The sequence below is a fragment of the Notechis scutatus genome, chromosome 11, assembly GCF_049901735.1.
Source record: "Notechis scutatus isolate UNSWTSFEM ecotype Mainland chromosome 11, rNotScu1.2, whole genome shotgun sequence".
Classification (NCBI taxonomy): domain Eukaryota; kingdom Metazoa; phylum Chordata; class Lepidosauria; order Squamata; family Elapidae; genus Notechis; species Notechis scutatus.
The window spans coordinates 1,563,232-1,578,033 of NC_142019.1; the positions used below are offsets into that span (position 1 = coordinate 1,563,232).

At 43.7% G+C, this 14,802-nt stretch overlaps 1 protein-coding gene across 3 annotated transcripts in view; it reads right to left on the reverse strand.

Moving 5' to 3' along the window:
• The window catches only part of STRA6 (signaling receptor and transporter of retinol STRA6), a 32,348-nt gene that overhangs the window by 13,747 nt on the left and 3,799 nt on the right, over positions 1-14,802 (reverse strand). For all 3 annotated transcript variants that reach the window (XM_087972509.1, XM_087972511.1, XM_087972510.1), the window contains 5 exons: positions 9,141-9,291; positions 5,625-5,703; positions 2,792-2,877; positions 2,466-2,605; positions 624-790 (listed from right to left, as the gene is read on the reverse strand). In XM_087972509.1, the coding sequence (XP_087828635.1) occupies positions 624-790; positions 2,466-2,605; positions 2,792-2,877; positions 5,625-5,703; positions 9,141-9,241 (573 nt within the window). In that variant the 5' untranslated portion in view covers positions 9,242-9,291. The remainder of the gene's footprint in view (positions 1-623; positions 791-2,465; positions 2,606-2,791; positions 2,878-5,624; positions 5,704-9,140; positions 9,292-14,802) is intronic.

A 14,802-nucleotide genomic window follows, 5' to 3' on the forward strand; every position in this document is an offset into this window, starting at 1 on the left:
ACAGGTAACAAATGATTCCTGGTCTGAAAGCCACCTGGGAGGAACCCCGGTGCCATATATATTCCTGACAATTTGCTCCTTAGTTAGCTCCTTTCTCATTCTTCTGGGACAGATCCTCACATTTCCCTTGTAGTAGTTGCATCCTAAAATCTACTTCACCGAGTTCGAGAAACATGAGTGATAAACGACCATGAGCCTTCTGAAGCATCACGATCCAAAGATGTATGCAACTGTGGCCCCAGATCAGTATCCCCCCAACTCAAAGTGTGGTCTTCAGACCTTCTCCAGATATTGTCTCCAGGATGTCCTTCTGAATATCATCAAGGGAGTTTCTATTAATTGCTTCAAATTAATATGTTTTGATTCTATGGCCCAACTGCATTTATTAAAAATCCAAAATTTGAGTCCCAAACTTCTCCCAAAATGGGCAGAAAGTCTCCAGGCTTCAGGCAAGAACTCTAGTTCAGGGGTCCCCAAATTTGGCAACTTTTAAGACTTGTGGACTTCAACTCCCAGAATTCTGGGAGTTCAAGTCCACAAGTCTTCAAGTTGCCAGGTTTGGAGACCTCTGCTCTAGTTGCACCCAGTTTCTCCCTATCAGCTTCTTTCTTCTTTCTCTTTACCTTGGATGACTGAGGACATTCCACCTTTTGCCAGATGTAGAGCACACAGTGACACCAGGACAGAAGGCAGCCAAGCAGGTATCCAATTCTGTGTCGAACAGTAGCGCATGCCAATAAGGGATAATAGAAGGCAGGATAATAGAATAAAGCCAGCACCTTCCAGTACTCTAGACAAAGAGATCAAAAGAGAAGGACTAACGTTAAAAGCCCAAGTATTTTTGCGCAAAGACACGTGGACAATGCAAATGAAAGAGTGGGTAGGGTTGCCATAACCTCTGCTAAGGGGACGTCATCAGATTTCCCATAGAAGGCAACTCATGGGACATTTATTTGTACAACGATGACTGTTGGCCAACAGACCTTGGATTGGTCCTGTCCTTAGGTCAGATTTCTTAACCTTGGCAATTTTAAGATGGACTTCAACTCCCAGATTTCCCCAGTCAGCCATTGAAGTGAGTTGAAAGTCCACGCATCTTAAAGTTGCCAAGGTTGGGGGATCTTGTCTTAGGCAAAACAAGGAAAATATCTAAGAAGACAGAAATGGCAGATGTTCTTTGTGTGTTCCTCCTGCTCTTAGTTGAAATGGCTTTTAAAAACCAGAGCTGGGTCTATTTGGAGAGATCCTTCGCCTAAAACCATGGTGGAAAGAAGGCAGTACTTTTTTTAAGGCCATTCCGCCATCTAATGCCAATTGGCATGGGTCAAAAGCAGGTTAGCTCTTTTTCTATGCCTACTTGTGCTGCTTTCTCTCTGGGAGGAAGGATGATATAAGCTTGCTTTGATCCATTGAAGTGATTTCTAATGTTCTTGTGAAGAAGGAGATGATATGCTGGATTAGACACAACTCTTAACCACAACTCTTAATTACGATATAATCAGGAAGCAGCTGATCTTATCCCCATGTCAGAAGCACCAGAATGGCTTGTGTAGAAAAGGAGATGTTCCAAGTAAGGTGGACATATTTTGTCCTCCATATTCTTTCTTTACAGAGTGACAAATTCAATGCACCTTGGAGGCCACTATGATGACCCAGGGCGTGGCACAAAGGCAACACAGTCAGATAATCAGTAGGAGTCCCTTTATTAGCTCCAGCTTTCCCCAATGTCCTGGTTACCTTCTGGTTGGAGAAAAACACTCCCAGGAACAGCCTTTGGCTGCAGAGAATCAAGTCCAAAACATGGACAACAAAAACTGTAACTATACCTCCAATCAAGGCAAGAAGAGGCCATTAGTCCGGCAGGGCAAGAGAAGGAATTCCAGACATGAAGGCATGGTAATAACTCAACACGATTGGGAGGATGCCAGGAACACAGATAACCAAAGTCAACACAAGATAAACTCACGTTTGTTCCCAGAATATGCTGCACTCAGCATGCATCTCTTTTAAACTCTCTTCCCAGGTGTGCCTAATGAAGGGAATCAGGGCCCTTTCCTCCCCTGTAAGCCATGCAACCCACGTTGCTCTTTTCTCTGTTCCTCTCTGCCTGCTTTGGGATGAAGAGGGGGTGGGCCTAGGTCTTCCTCTGAACTCCCTTCCCCTTGTTCTGCTTCTCCCCTGCTCTGCCCAGTTGGGCTTTGCCCTTCCCCAGTTTCCCCTGCAGCCAACAGACCTGCACTCCCACTCCCTGTCAGCTGTTCATCTTCCTCCTCAAATTTCCAAAAATTAACCGTCCACTTTTTTTAAAAAAGGTTATAGTCCTTATTTTCTGTCCACTTTGGTGCTATTGACCTATCTTTGACCACAGCTCCCCAAATTCTTAATCAACAAAGCTAACTTGAAAGAGGGAGTTTAGAGAAGATCACCACCTCCCCATCTTCCTATCTGAAATTCTTTGAGATTACCTCGATTTTGTATTGAAGAGTTGGAGATGAAAGGCAGGGGGTCATTGTCTAACAACAGCACGCACAACGAAGAGAAGAGTATGCCAAAGACTGCAATGGCCAATCCTTTGTTCTGCGTGTCTTCCAAGAAATGCATAGGGCTGGGCAAAGCCGACAAACAGAGTGCCAGAGAGGAAGAATAAACAGAAGAAAACAAAACAAAAATTAGTTCTACAAATGGAATGCCTCTGCTGGAAAGCTTTGAAGATATTATGCTCCAAAGTTGCAAGACCACCACCCCCGCCCCAAGCCGAAGTGTTCCCCACCCAGCATGACCGAGTTAGTACCTCAATAGTCCAGGTACTCCGTTCCAAAAATCTGGATAGAGTTTCTTCCTTTTTACCAACAGCGAGAGAATCACGAGCATAACTAGCTGTAAGGCAAGATTCCTCGTGTTTACACACAGCTTGATTCCTTAAACAAATGAAGTTATTCTTCTGTTCTTAGGTATGAAAATGAAGATATAATAAAAATGACAAAATATATTGCATTCCTAAGGTCCTCCATCCACCTAATGACCCAGATTTTTATTCTCTCTCTCATCTGTCTATCTATCTATCTATCTATCTATCTATCTATCTATCTATCTATCTATCTATCTATCTATCTATCTATCATCTAGTGAAGAGAAGGACCAGGGGAGACAGGATAGCAGTCTTCCAATATTTGAGGGGCTGCCACACAGAAGAGGGGGTCAAGCTGTTTTCCAAGGCATGTGAAGGCCAGATGAGGAATGATGGATGGAAACTGAACAAGCAGAGATTCAACCTAAGGATAAATTTTCTGGCAGTGAGAGCAATGAACCCATGGAACATAAGTTGCCTTCAGAAGTTGTGGGAGCGTCATCCGTGAAGGTTTTCAAGAAGAGGCTGGACTGCCCTTTGTCAGAAATGGTGTAGGGTCTCCTGCTTGGGTGGGGTGGGGGGTTGGACTAGATGACCCTCAAGGTCCCTTCCAACTCTGTTAAACTGTAATCTATCTATAAAATGTATATGGCCATTCAACTAATGGTGAATCTAGCAGGGGAACCCCAAATAGAACAAAACCCACTTGCCATGAACTCCACTTGCCCAGGTGACAACAATCAAACCACTTGATGGGCTCCATATCACCCTGAGATGCCCGGGGTCTGCTGGCAAAAACATCTTCAGGGTCTTTTGAAAGAAAGTCAAGATAGAGGTCAATCTTTACTCTGCAGGGATAACGTTTCATAGGGAGGGACCACCACGCTATTGCAAGACGTTTCATGACCCAACCAGGTAATCTCATCAGTGCTAAAAGGGAGTGGTGTTTACGGAGAGGAGGAGGAGGAGAAGGAGGAGGAGAAGGAGAAGAGAAGGAAAGGAGGAGGACTGTGGGGTCCTTGGTGGTTTTCTTGCAGGTGGTTTTCTTGGTGGTTTTCTTGCTTGGTGGTTTTCTTGCAGACGTTTCATTACCCAACTAGGGAACATCCTCAGTAATAGAAGAGAGTGGGGTTTGTGGAGAGGAGGAGGGGGAGGAGGGGGAGGAGGAGGAGGAGGAGGGTCCTTGACCTACTAACCTACTATCACCCAAATCGGATTTTCTCTCTGGTTTCTCAGTCCTTTGCTTTTCCATAACTTCTCATCTTGATTCGAAGTTTCCTTTCGCGGATTTGGTTCCATTTCAATTATACATCCTTCCACAAACCCCCAAGTGGTGAAGAGCATTTTGAAATATAAAATGGTTTTATGCTCAGCTGCAGTTTTGACTGGGCCATCTGCCACACTGCACGGAGGGATTTTTGCAGTGTTTAAAACACCGTCCTAAACTTTCTCAAAACTGCAAGCCGTATCTGTCCACACTCCCTTTCCAGCAGCTGAACATGTCAGCAGCTGCCAACTAGGGATATTAAAAGGAGGTGGGGTAACCCCCACAATTTCACTAGGCAGAAAACATTGGCATCAGTTCTTTTCAGCTCCTCACGGTGGGGAGATAGTTGTTATGGCGACACAAACAAAGACAGCCAAAGAAACCTTGAATAGCCAAAGTTGGGGGGGAAGAAATGCTAAAGCGTTAACTCTTGCACAATCTGGGCTTGGTCTACTTCGCAGGGCTGTTGTGAGGATAAAAAGCAAGAAGGGGAGGGGGTGATGGTAGCAGTCGAAAGAGTCCAAAATGTGTTAGCCAGCCAGCCAGAAAAATGGAATAAAACTGGACTGTCACAACAGCTAACCTTGGCTTATGTTAGAAAAGATTAAATCAGTTAAGACCTGGTGTATATTTGGGTGATAAGCTAGGAACTCACTTTGAAAAAGGTCTCCTTTCTTCCCTCTCCCTTCATCTTTCCTTTCCTTTCCTTTCCTTTCCTTTCCTTCCCTTCCTTCCCTCCCCTCCCCTCTCCTCTCCTCTCCTTTCCTTCCTTTTCCTCTCCTTTCCTTTCCCCTTTCCTTTTTCTTCCTTCCTTCCTTCCTTCTCCCTCCATCTTTCCTCCTTTCCTTTCCTTTCTCCTTTCCTTTACCTCCCCCCCTTTCTTCTCCCTCTATCTTTCCTCCTTTCCTTTCCCTTCCTTCTTCCCTTCTCCTTCCATCTTTCCTTTCCTTTCCTTCCATCTTCCCTTCCCTCCCTCCCTCCCTCCCTTCTCCCTCCCTCCATCTTTCCTTTCCTTCCCTTCCCTTCCCTTTCCTTTTCCCTTCCCTTCCCTTCTTTCTGAATGTGGTTTCTTATTATGATTAATACTTTCTTTAGCCTCACTGAAGTGAGTAAAGCCCCAGTGGGGTGTAATTTACGTTCTTGGCTAAATAATCAAGTTAGATATTTGCAGCTACACTATAGTATCAAATTAACAGCCTCTTTCAGTGTTTCTCAACCTTGGCAGCTTGCAGAGGTGTGGATTTCCACTTCCAGAATTCCCCTTGGCTGGCTGGGGAATTCTGGGAGTTGAAGTCCACACCTCTTCAAGATACCAAGGTTGAGAAATGCTGGCCTATTTCATGGATCGGTAGATCACCAATTCCAATCAGCTTCACAAATGTTGTGTAAAGTATTTTGGATAATGCTCCTCTCTCTATAACTCCTGTTGTCCTCTTACCTCTTCGAGAAGTGGCCCACAGAGGCCAAAGCCTCATTTGCAAACTTGTTTTTTAAAAAAAAAATACTTACAGAAATCGGAGCCATGCTGCAGTGATAGAGATCAAAGGGGACAGTCAGTTGGCAATCGGGGATAATGTTGGAAGCCATGCTGCAAGAAAGCATCAAAACCATTTAAAAGCACATCTGGCTCAGAAAACAACATATTAAGAGCCGTCAAATCTAAACCAATATCCTCCGGCCAAGAAAAAAATTCTGCATTTGACAACAATGCCTTAGGACGAAAAAACAAACAAATCACGTTTATCTTCTTTCATTCTATCCAAATGTTTTTCTTTTCCAGAGATTTTCTCTCTCTCTCCAATTCCTCACTAAAACCAACTCACTTAAAACAGCAGCTTTAAAGTAGATGTTAGACGCCTCACATTCATGGAAAGCACAGACAATTAAAAGGAATGATTTAAGCAACCAAAAACAACCCCAAAGCCCATAAGCCAAAAAGCTTGACTAGGAACAGAGATTAAGAGCTCTAATATGTGTCATGTGGTTAGTTGGATTTACGAAGATGGAGTAGCATGGAAATGTAACTGAAGGTGCTTATTCAAATGAATGCAAACAAGCAACAGATTTTCTAACACAGGACTGCTTTTGTGGCACTGTGGTAATGTGAGAGGAAGTGAGGGTTTGAAATGTCTTTTTTTTCCCTGTTAAAATCCAGCAAAAAAAAAAATTACGTTCCAGAGAACACAGGTTGTTAGATTAGCGGCCTGGTGAGAACAGCCCTTTGTGTGACTTTTCAACAAGAGTTGGAAAGCTTGTGAGTTGACCAAGCTTGAATCTGGATAAAGTTACAGCCCTTGAAGGAAGCTTTCTGAATTTAAAAGGTCATCTCTCTTGCTAGACCGACTTTCTGTACAATCAGGGGGGTGGGGGTGGTGGAAAAGTTGCCCTGCAGCTTGTTCCCTCTCAGAATATATTCAGACGAGTGGTGGGATTCATCCGGATCGCACCGGTTTGTCAGACCTGGCTGGTAACTTTCTGAGCAATTTGGTGAACTGGTTGTTGAAAGAAATCATTAGGGCAAAGGACCTTCGGTTAAATTTTTGAATCCCACCACTGATTCTCCCACTGAGGAGATTTTTCTCAAGTATTTTAGAGATCCTTCAAGGGGAAATATCTAAGGGTGGTAGGAGTTGACAAGGAACTCTGGTGCACCAGCGTTTGCAATCATGTTAGTGTCTTCTGAAGGATATTTTTGGAGGAAAGGTCACAAAAGCTCAAAATGTAGGATCCGTCAACCATTCAGAAGGATCATACAGGTAATCATCAATTTTTGACCACAATGGAGCCCAGAATTTCTGTTGCTAAGCGAGAGATATCTGTTAAGTGAGGTTTGTCCCATTTTACGACCCTTCTTGCCACCGTTGTTAAGTGAATCACTGCAATTGTTAAGTTAGTAATGTGGTTGTTAGATGAATCTGGCTTCTCCCATTGACTTTGCTGGTCAGAAGTTTACAAAAGGGGATCATGGGACCCCTGGACATTGCAATGGTCATAAATATGAGTCACTTGATAAGTGTCAGGATTCTGGCAGTTACCCCAATTAAATCGTGAGTCTCGAGCCAAACTTCCAAAACTTCTAAAGGATATATTGGGAGTAAACATGTCCAGCACTGCCTGGGTGTAGCCAACTCTGAGACACATAATTCATTGTCACCCTTGACACTGGTTTTCCCCCACCCCCTTATCCATATTCTCCAATGGATCACATCCATAGCCCAGAGTCATCAATCATGCTCTCCAGTTAGATATATGCAGGGCAGAAACTTCAGTCACCTAGTTGCTATCTTTGAAAAACTATGTAAGGAATGCACTTTCGATTTCCAAGCTACCGCACTGCTCTTTCAAACCTCTTTCCCTCCTCCCTTTCTGTTGTTCTAAAAAGACCATAGAAATATTTTATGAGTTGACATTAAGTATATTTCATGACCATAGGGATGCTGCAATGGTCATTAGTGTGAAAACTGGTTGTAGGTCACTTTTCAACTTTTCATCTTTTCAATGACGTAATTTTGAATGGTCACTCAATGAACTTTTTTAAGTGGAGGGAAGTTTCAACTTCATGCTCAAGGAAGGTTCAACTAGGACAAAAAAGAAGGCTTTTAAAATTCTCTCTGGCCCGAAAGGATCCAAGGGCTGGACTGAATGAGAAGAATCAAATCCAGGACCTGAAGTTCCTTCACCCAGAACTTTCTTCCTACCGTTCAGTGGTTTGACGCAGGAGCGAGGCAAGTTACACACGAAGGAATCCTGGCATTTGTGATACAATCTGGAGAGGTCCATGGGATGATGAATGGAACATGGGGTGGAGAGAAGGTGTCACATGTGACCATGTGAGGATCATTGCAAATGCAGTCCAGAATGTTGGCAACAGCCAAAAATAATGACCAGTACATTGAACACACTGAGGGATGGCATTGGGTTCTAGTAGGCAACTTATATATCAGGATGGGATGAGATGGATGGGATTGTCCAACCATTGACTGGAAGTCAAGACAAGAAACAACAGATTTAAATGATGAGGAAGAAGATTGGGTTGGACACCAGGAAAAATACTTAACAGAGTCATTCAATGACAGAACTAATAGCCTTGAGATATTGTGAGAATTTAAACCAGGGGTCTTCAAACTTGACCACTTTAAGACTTGTGGACTTCAACTCCCAGAATTCCTCCTCCAGTCATGTTAGTTCAGGAATTCTGGGAATTGAAGTCCACAAGTCTTCAAACTTGTCAAGTTTGAAGACCCTCGATTTAAACAGAGGTAGAATAGTAATCTATTGGGAGTGTTCTAAGAATGGATTTCTGTAAAAGGTGTTGGGTTACATCAATATTTCTCAACGTCGCAGCAATGTTGAGCTCTGGGGACTTCAATCCCCAGAATTCTCCTGGGGATTGGCTGGAGAATTCTGGGGACTGAAGTCCACCGATCTCAATATCGAAGTTGAGAAACATCAGGGTAGGTGATCCTCAGAATAACTCCCAACATTTGCATTCTAGAATTCTGTGATAAATGTACTAATAGCAGTGGAGGCAAACCAACAAAAAAACAGGAAAGCATCAAAGCTTCTTCTGTGTTTCGCACCCCTCTGAGTCGAAGCTGGGAAAGCGAAGAATGTTTCAATTCAGTCTTGGCTGCTTATGTCCCATTAATCCTACTTCGGGGCAGAATTAGTGAGTTATGTTAGAAATGAGGATATTTAATCCCATCCAAGGGCTAACCGCTGAACTAATTATGGATAGAGTCAAGTCCCACTCTCCCCTCATCGTAAATGTATGGATTTCTTTGAAAAGCTCACACACAGTATTAATCACGAAATATCTGTAGCTTGATTTCCATAAATACGAGATATATTTTCCTAACAGTTTGGAGGTTTAATATTCCCAAGCCCAGAATGATTTTTTTAAAAGAATATTTGGGACATTCACAAATACTTTGCTGAGAGGAAGTTTTACCAACAACCTTAAGTTCTAGATAGTTAAAGCGATGCAAGGATGAAACCTGAGAAATAAGTAGCATTTATACTCACTCGTTGGAGTTTCCTATTGGTTCATATATGTACCAATTATCTTCATCAGCCAAGTTGCCACCGAGCTCCAGTTCATCCTTTAGTAGCTCTTGGGAAGACATCTCTCTCTCTCTTTTCTTTAATTTCTCAGGCAATCAAATCTAAAGAATATCTTTAAAAAGAAAAGAAAAGAAGATCTTTTTTGAGCTGGAGATCCAAATCCTTCACAAAATTTGTCCTGTAGTTGATACACTTTGGCGGTCAAATTTAAAAAAAAAACCTGGCCAGCTTCTTAGGTCTTTCATACAAGCGACTCTATTTCCTTCTGTCATTTAAGCTGCTTTCCATGCTTTTATTATTATTATTTTAAATCCCACAGAAGTTTATCCAAAGTGACTTCATCCTGTTTCAGCATTACAGGAGAACAAAGGAGGAACAGAGGTTGGAGGTTAACAAGAAAAGAAAAGGAGGGGAAAAAAACTTCAAACCACACAACACAAACCAAACTAAGAATCATCAGTTATGAAAAGCCCACGACAAGATTAAAGAAAGTAAAGAGTTGTTTAACTTGGTTTCTCTCCAAGACTCAGCCTAAAGGAAATGAAAAGCATTTGGAAAATCGTTTTTGCTCCTTACACCTATTTGAATGGATGCTCTCTCTCTCTCTCTCTTTTCCTTTTTGCAAAAAAATAAATAAAAAATCCAAGGGAAATATGACTTAGAAATAAAGCTTGATTTTCTCCAACCAATGGTTTGGTGTTTTGTTTCACACCCCTCTTTCTTGATACTTTCAAAAGCACCATTGTTTGATTTGAGAACCTGTGTAGCAAAATATTCAAAATTTATTGCTTTGGGCTTAAGAAAACCCCGGTACGCACCCAATATTTAGCTATAAAATTAATAGGCTGATCATCTGGCTACTCCTATTTGACAGGGGTTTCAGTCATAGAATACAGGAGAAGGTGGTAGAAAATTTCTTGAGCTCTTTGCAGAAGAGGCGAGGTGTTAATGTATGGAATACATAAAACTGGCTTTTCATATGCTAAACCACTTTGCCCCAAGCTTAGCTGGTTGAATAAATTGCAATTAAATGGCAATGCGGCACCAACTAAATATAAACCACATTATGACTTAATCTAATGAATGAAACCAGTCAAAATCCCAGCTTGAAAATCATACAGACAGAATTGATTCCAATGCAGAAGGATATTCCTGGTTAATAGTAAGACTATGGAATCCTTGGTGTGCTCACAGCTCGGTTGTTTCCTTGCAGACATTTCACCACCCAACTAGCTAAGATCATCCGTGCTAGAAGGGGGTGGAGTTTGCTCTCTGTTTATATACAGTGGCTTTCCCTAGTAGCTGATTAAAACACCTCTGGAATCTTGCGTCGTAAAACCTTGGTGATTTCCAGGTATGTGGACCTCAGCTCCCCAAATTCCACAGCCAGCATAGCCATTGCTGAGAATTCTGCTAGTTGAAGTCCACCACCGTTTGAAAGCATTGCCCTACTTGGTTGTAACTGTGGTTTGTCGGACAAGCCATCAATGGGCTGGTTTACCCCAGTGTCTGTTTGAGCCCAAAGGAAAGAAGCTGGATGATGTAGGGGTAAGCTTCTGGGGGTTCTCAGGGGTTCGGGAGAGTCCCTAGCTAAGATTCTGTGCAGTTTGGAGAACCCTCCCAACAATCCCACTCCTGGCTGGCCCTCCCTACCCCACCCTGCCCCGGCCAGGATGGTCCGTTTTGGATGCAGGTAAGTGCAGGGTGCGCATGGAGCACAGGTGGTATTCAGCCGGTTCTGACCGGTTCTGGAGAACTGGTAGTGAAAATTTTGAGTAGCCCGGAGAACCGGCAAATCCCACCTTTCTATTCCCCCATCTATTCTCTGCCTCCCAGCTGATCGGCTGGGTCTTCTTTGGTTACTCTGCACAGGAGAACAGAGCTGGAAAGTAGGTTGTTTTTTTTGGTTGCCCTGCACAGGAGAACGGAGCTGGAAAGCAGGTTAGTGGGGTGGAGAAGGAATGGGGATTTTGCAGTAACCTTCTCCCCAGGAGTGGGGAGGGAGTGGAGATTTTGCTGTATCCTTCCTCTGCCACACCCACCAAGCCACGCCCACCAAGCCATGCCACACCCACCAAGTCACACCCACAGAACCGGTAGTAAACATTTTTGAATCCCACCACGGGCACGGAGGCTCGGGGAAGGTTGAAAAACGGGCTTCGTGGAAGTTCGGGAAGGCCTGAAATGGGCCCCGTTTCTGGCTTCCCGGAGAGCCTTCGGAACCCGGGGAGGGCGAAAAAACCTCACCACCACCACCGTGGTGCAGGAGGCCAACTAGGCCACGCCCACCATGGCCACACCCACCCAGCAACCAGGCAGAGAACCTTTTTGAAGTCCACCCCTGAGATGATGGCCTAGAGGTGCTGTCTCCCAATTTATTCCGCCAGTCCTAGGAGCCACGGGGGGAGCCCGATGGAAATGCCAAGGGTGGGCGAGGAGCCCAAGATTTAAGACACAATGCACAACTGGTGCTCTGTGGCAGCCTGGCATTTCAGCTCCACTTTCCTCTCACCCCAAACCTGATCTCTTTGCTCCTCTGTCTGACCTCCGCTGGGGAAAGGCAACGCTTGATGGGGAGACAGCAGAGGGAGAGATTGATGACCGCAATAAATATTATTCATTTCTCCCTCTTTATCACTCCCTGGGAAATGGTTGGTTTTTTGTTTTTTTTGCCTCTCGCCCAAATAAATAGAGCAAGAGAGGTCGAGGGGATGGGAGAATGGAGCGCACAGCTTTTAATCAAAATGATAAGAGATCAGTTTCCGGAAGAGCTGTGGAATTTGTTGAGTGGGAAGTGATTCCATTCAGTTGAGCTCTGCTTGGAGTGGCAAGAAGGATTAAGGGGGGACATGATAGCAGTCTTCCAATATCTGAGGGGCTGCCCCAAAGAAGGGGGGGTCAATCTATTCTCCAAAGCACCTGAAGGCAGGACAAGAAGCAACGGATGGAAACTAACCAAGGAGAGAAGCAACTAGAACTAAGGAGAAATTTCCTGACAGTGAAAACAATTAATCAGTCGCAGGGCTCTCCAAACTTGACAGCTTTAAGACTTGTGGACTTCAACTCCCAGAATTCCTCATCCAGTCATGTTAGCTCAGGAATTCTGGGAGTTGGGAAGTCCACCAGTCTTAAACTTGCCAAGTTTGAAGACCCTTGTGATAGATGATAGATAGATAGATAGATAGATAGATAGATAGATAGATAGATAGATAGATAGATAATAGATAATAGATAGATAGATAGATAGATAGATAGATAGATAGATAGATAGATAGATAGATAGATGATAGATAGATAGACAGATAGACAGATAGACAGATAGATAGATAGATAGATAGATAGATAGATAGATAGATAGATAGATAGATAAATAGATAGGTAAATAGGTAGGTACGGGAGAGAGAGAGAGAGAGAGAGAGAGAGAGAGAATGATAGGTGATAGGTGATAGGTGATAGGTGATAGATCAGGGGTCTTCAAACTTGAGAGCCTTAAGGCTTGTGGACTTCAACTCCCAGAATTCCTCCTCCAGTTGTGTTAGCTCAGGAATTCTGGGAGTTGAAGTCCACAAGTCTTAAACTTGCCAAGTTTGAAGACCCTTGAACCAGTGGAACAGCTTGCCACCAGAAATTGTGGTTGCTCCAACACTGCAGGTGTTTAAGAAGAAATCGGAAAGCCACTTGTCTGGAATGGCCTAGGATCTCCTGCTTGAGAAGGAGTCCCTTCCAACTCTCTTATTCTGTTAAATGGGAGAGATATTTTCTTCTTCAGGCAGCCCAGCCCTACTGTTTTCAAAGCAACTTTGCACCGGGAGGGTTTCTGGTGGCTCTTCAAACTGCCTTTGCTTCATCCCTGCGGGGGTTACTACCGGCCAGAGCTGTTTGTACAGGTGTCAACTCACAGTGAGGGAGTTGCAAATGTGTGAGGGATTGCAGCAGGCAATCTTCGCCAATTCTACCAACATCAGAGTTCAAACGAAGCAGGCCGATTGTTATCTTCTGCTTCCAAGCCTTTTATTGTTCTACATTCCTTCCCCACCTGGCTAATTCGGGGACAACTCTCAACAAACTGAATGTTTAAGAGGCAAACTAAAGAAGAAGAAGTTAAAAGTGCAGGCCTGGATAAAAGGTCAAAATAAACCCACAATCTGGGTTGGGTAGTCATGCAAAAGTTGTAAGGTCGATGCTTGATTATAGCAATAGCCCTTAGACTTCTATACCGCTTCACAGTGCTTTTACAGCCCCTCTCTAAGTGGTTTACAGAGTCAGCCTCTTGCCCCCAACCATCTGGGTCCTCATTTCACCGACCTCGGAAGGATGGAAGGCTGAGTCAATCTTGAGCCGGTCAGGATCGAACTGCTGGTGGTGGGCAGAGGTAGTCTGCAATAATGCATTCTAACCATTGTGTGAAGGAAGGAAGGAAGGAAGGAAGGAAGGAAGGAAGGAAGGAAGGAAGGAAGGAAGGAAGGAAGGAAGGAAGGAAGGAAGGAAGGAAGGAAAATAGCAATAACACCTGGACATATATACTGATTCACAGTGCTTTACAGCTCCCTGTAAGCGGTTTGCAGAGTCGTCCTGTTGCCCCCAACAATCTGGGTCCTCATTTTACCCACCTCAGAAGGATGGAAGGTTGAGTCAACCTTGAACCTGGTGAGATTCGAACTGCCAATTTGCAGTCAGCAGGCAGTCAGTAGAAGTAGCCTGCAGTACTACATTCTAACCACTGTGCCATCCTGGCTCTTAGGATGAATCTAGGCAAGATCATGGAGAACTCAGACCATTGTAGTTTCTAAGTCATGGGTTATATAGCTTGAGCATGGCACATGGTTCATGCTGCAATGACTTGCTCAATAAGCCGTGGTTTAGTATCAGGGATGAACTCATAGGCTTGGGCCTCACATTGGGGTAAGTCATTAAGTGATGGTTGGATGATTTAGAATCAAGTGGGAATGCAGCCATTGGGGTTTGTAGATAATAGGTTAGGACTTAGTCCAAGAGACAACAGCAATCTAATGGTGGCATGTTCAATAGACCTGGCTCAACGAAACATGGTTTCATGCAGTGGGGGAAGTGGTTCATGTGTTGAGTTCTCCAGAAAGTTTCTAAGTTGACTTATGCAAGACCAAACATCTGCATAGACAGCCAAACTCAGATAATAAAACCATCTAAAGCTTTAATTTAAAAAGGACCCCACATTTTAAAGTTGAGATCTCATGAAAAGTGGGGCCACTACTGAGAGAGTTTTGTCTTTTCATTCCCTCAGGTATTGAAAGTGCCTGGTAGTGAACACAATTTTGGCCAGATATTTCCAGATGAGTGATGTTGTCCTTTTTAAATACATGCTTTCTATATATATCTTCATCTCTAAGGAACCACTTGACTGAGTTCTCTAGCACACAATATATAATATCTTGGTTGGTTTGCTTTTGCACCAGCAACTTATGGAACCTAGTCATCCTAACAAACCATGGTTACTGTGTAATGTGAAGGATGGACCTGGCCAATATTTAAAGTACAGATCCACAATTTGTAAGCTCAACTACCATTTCACGGTCAACCTATCTAGGTATCCCATCTGTCAAAGAGATACTTCCGAAGACACCATCACTTACAGCAGCTTTTCTCA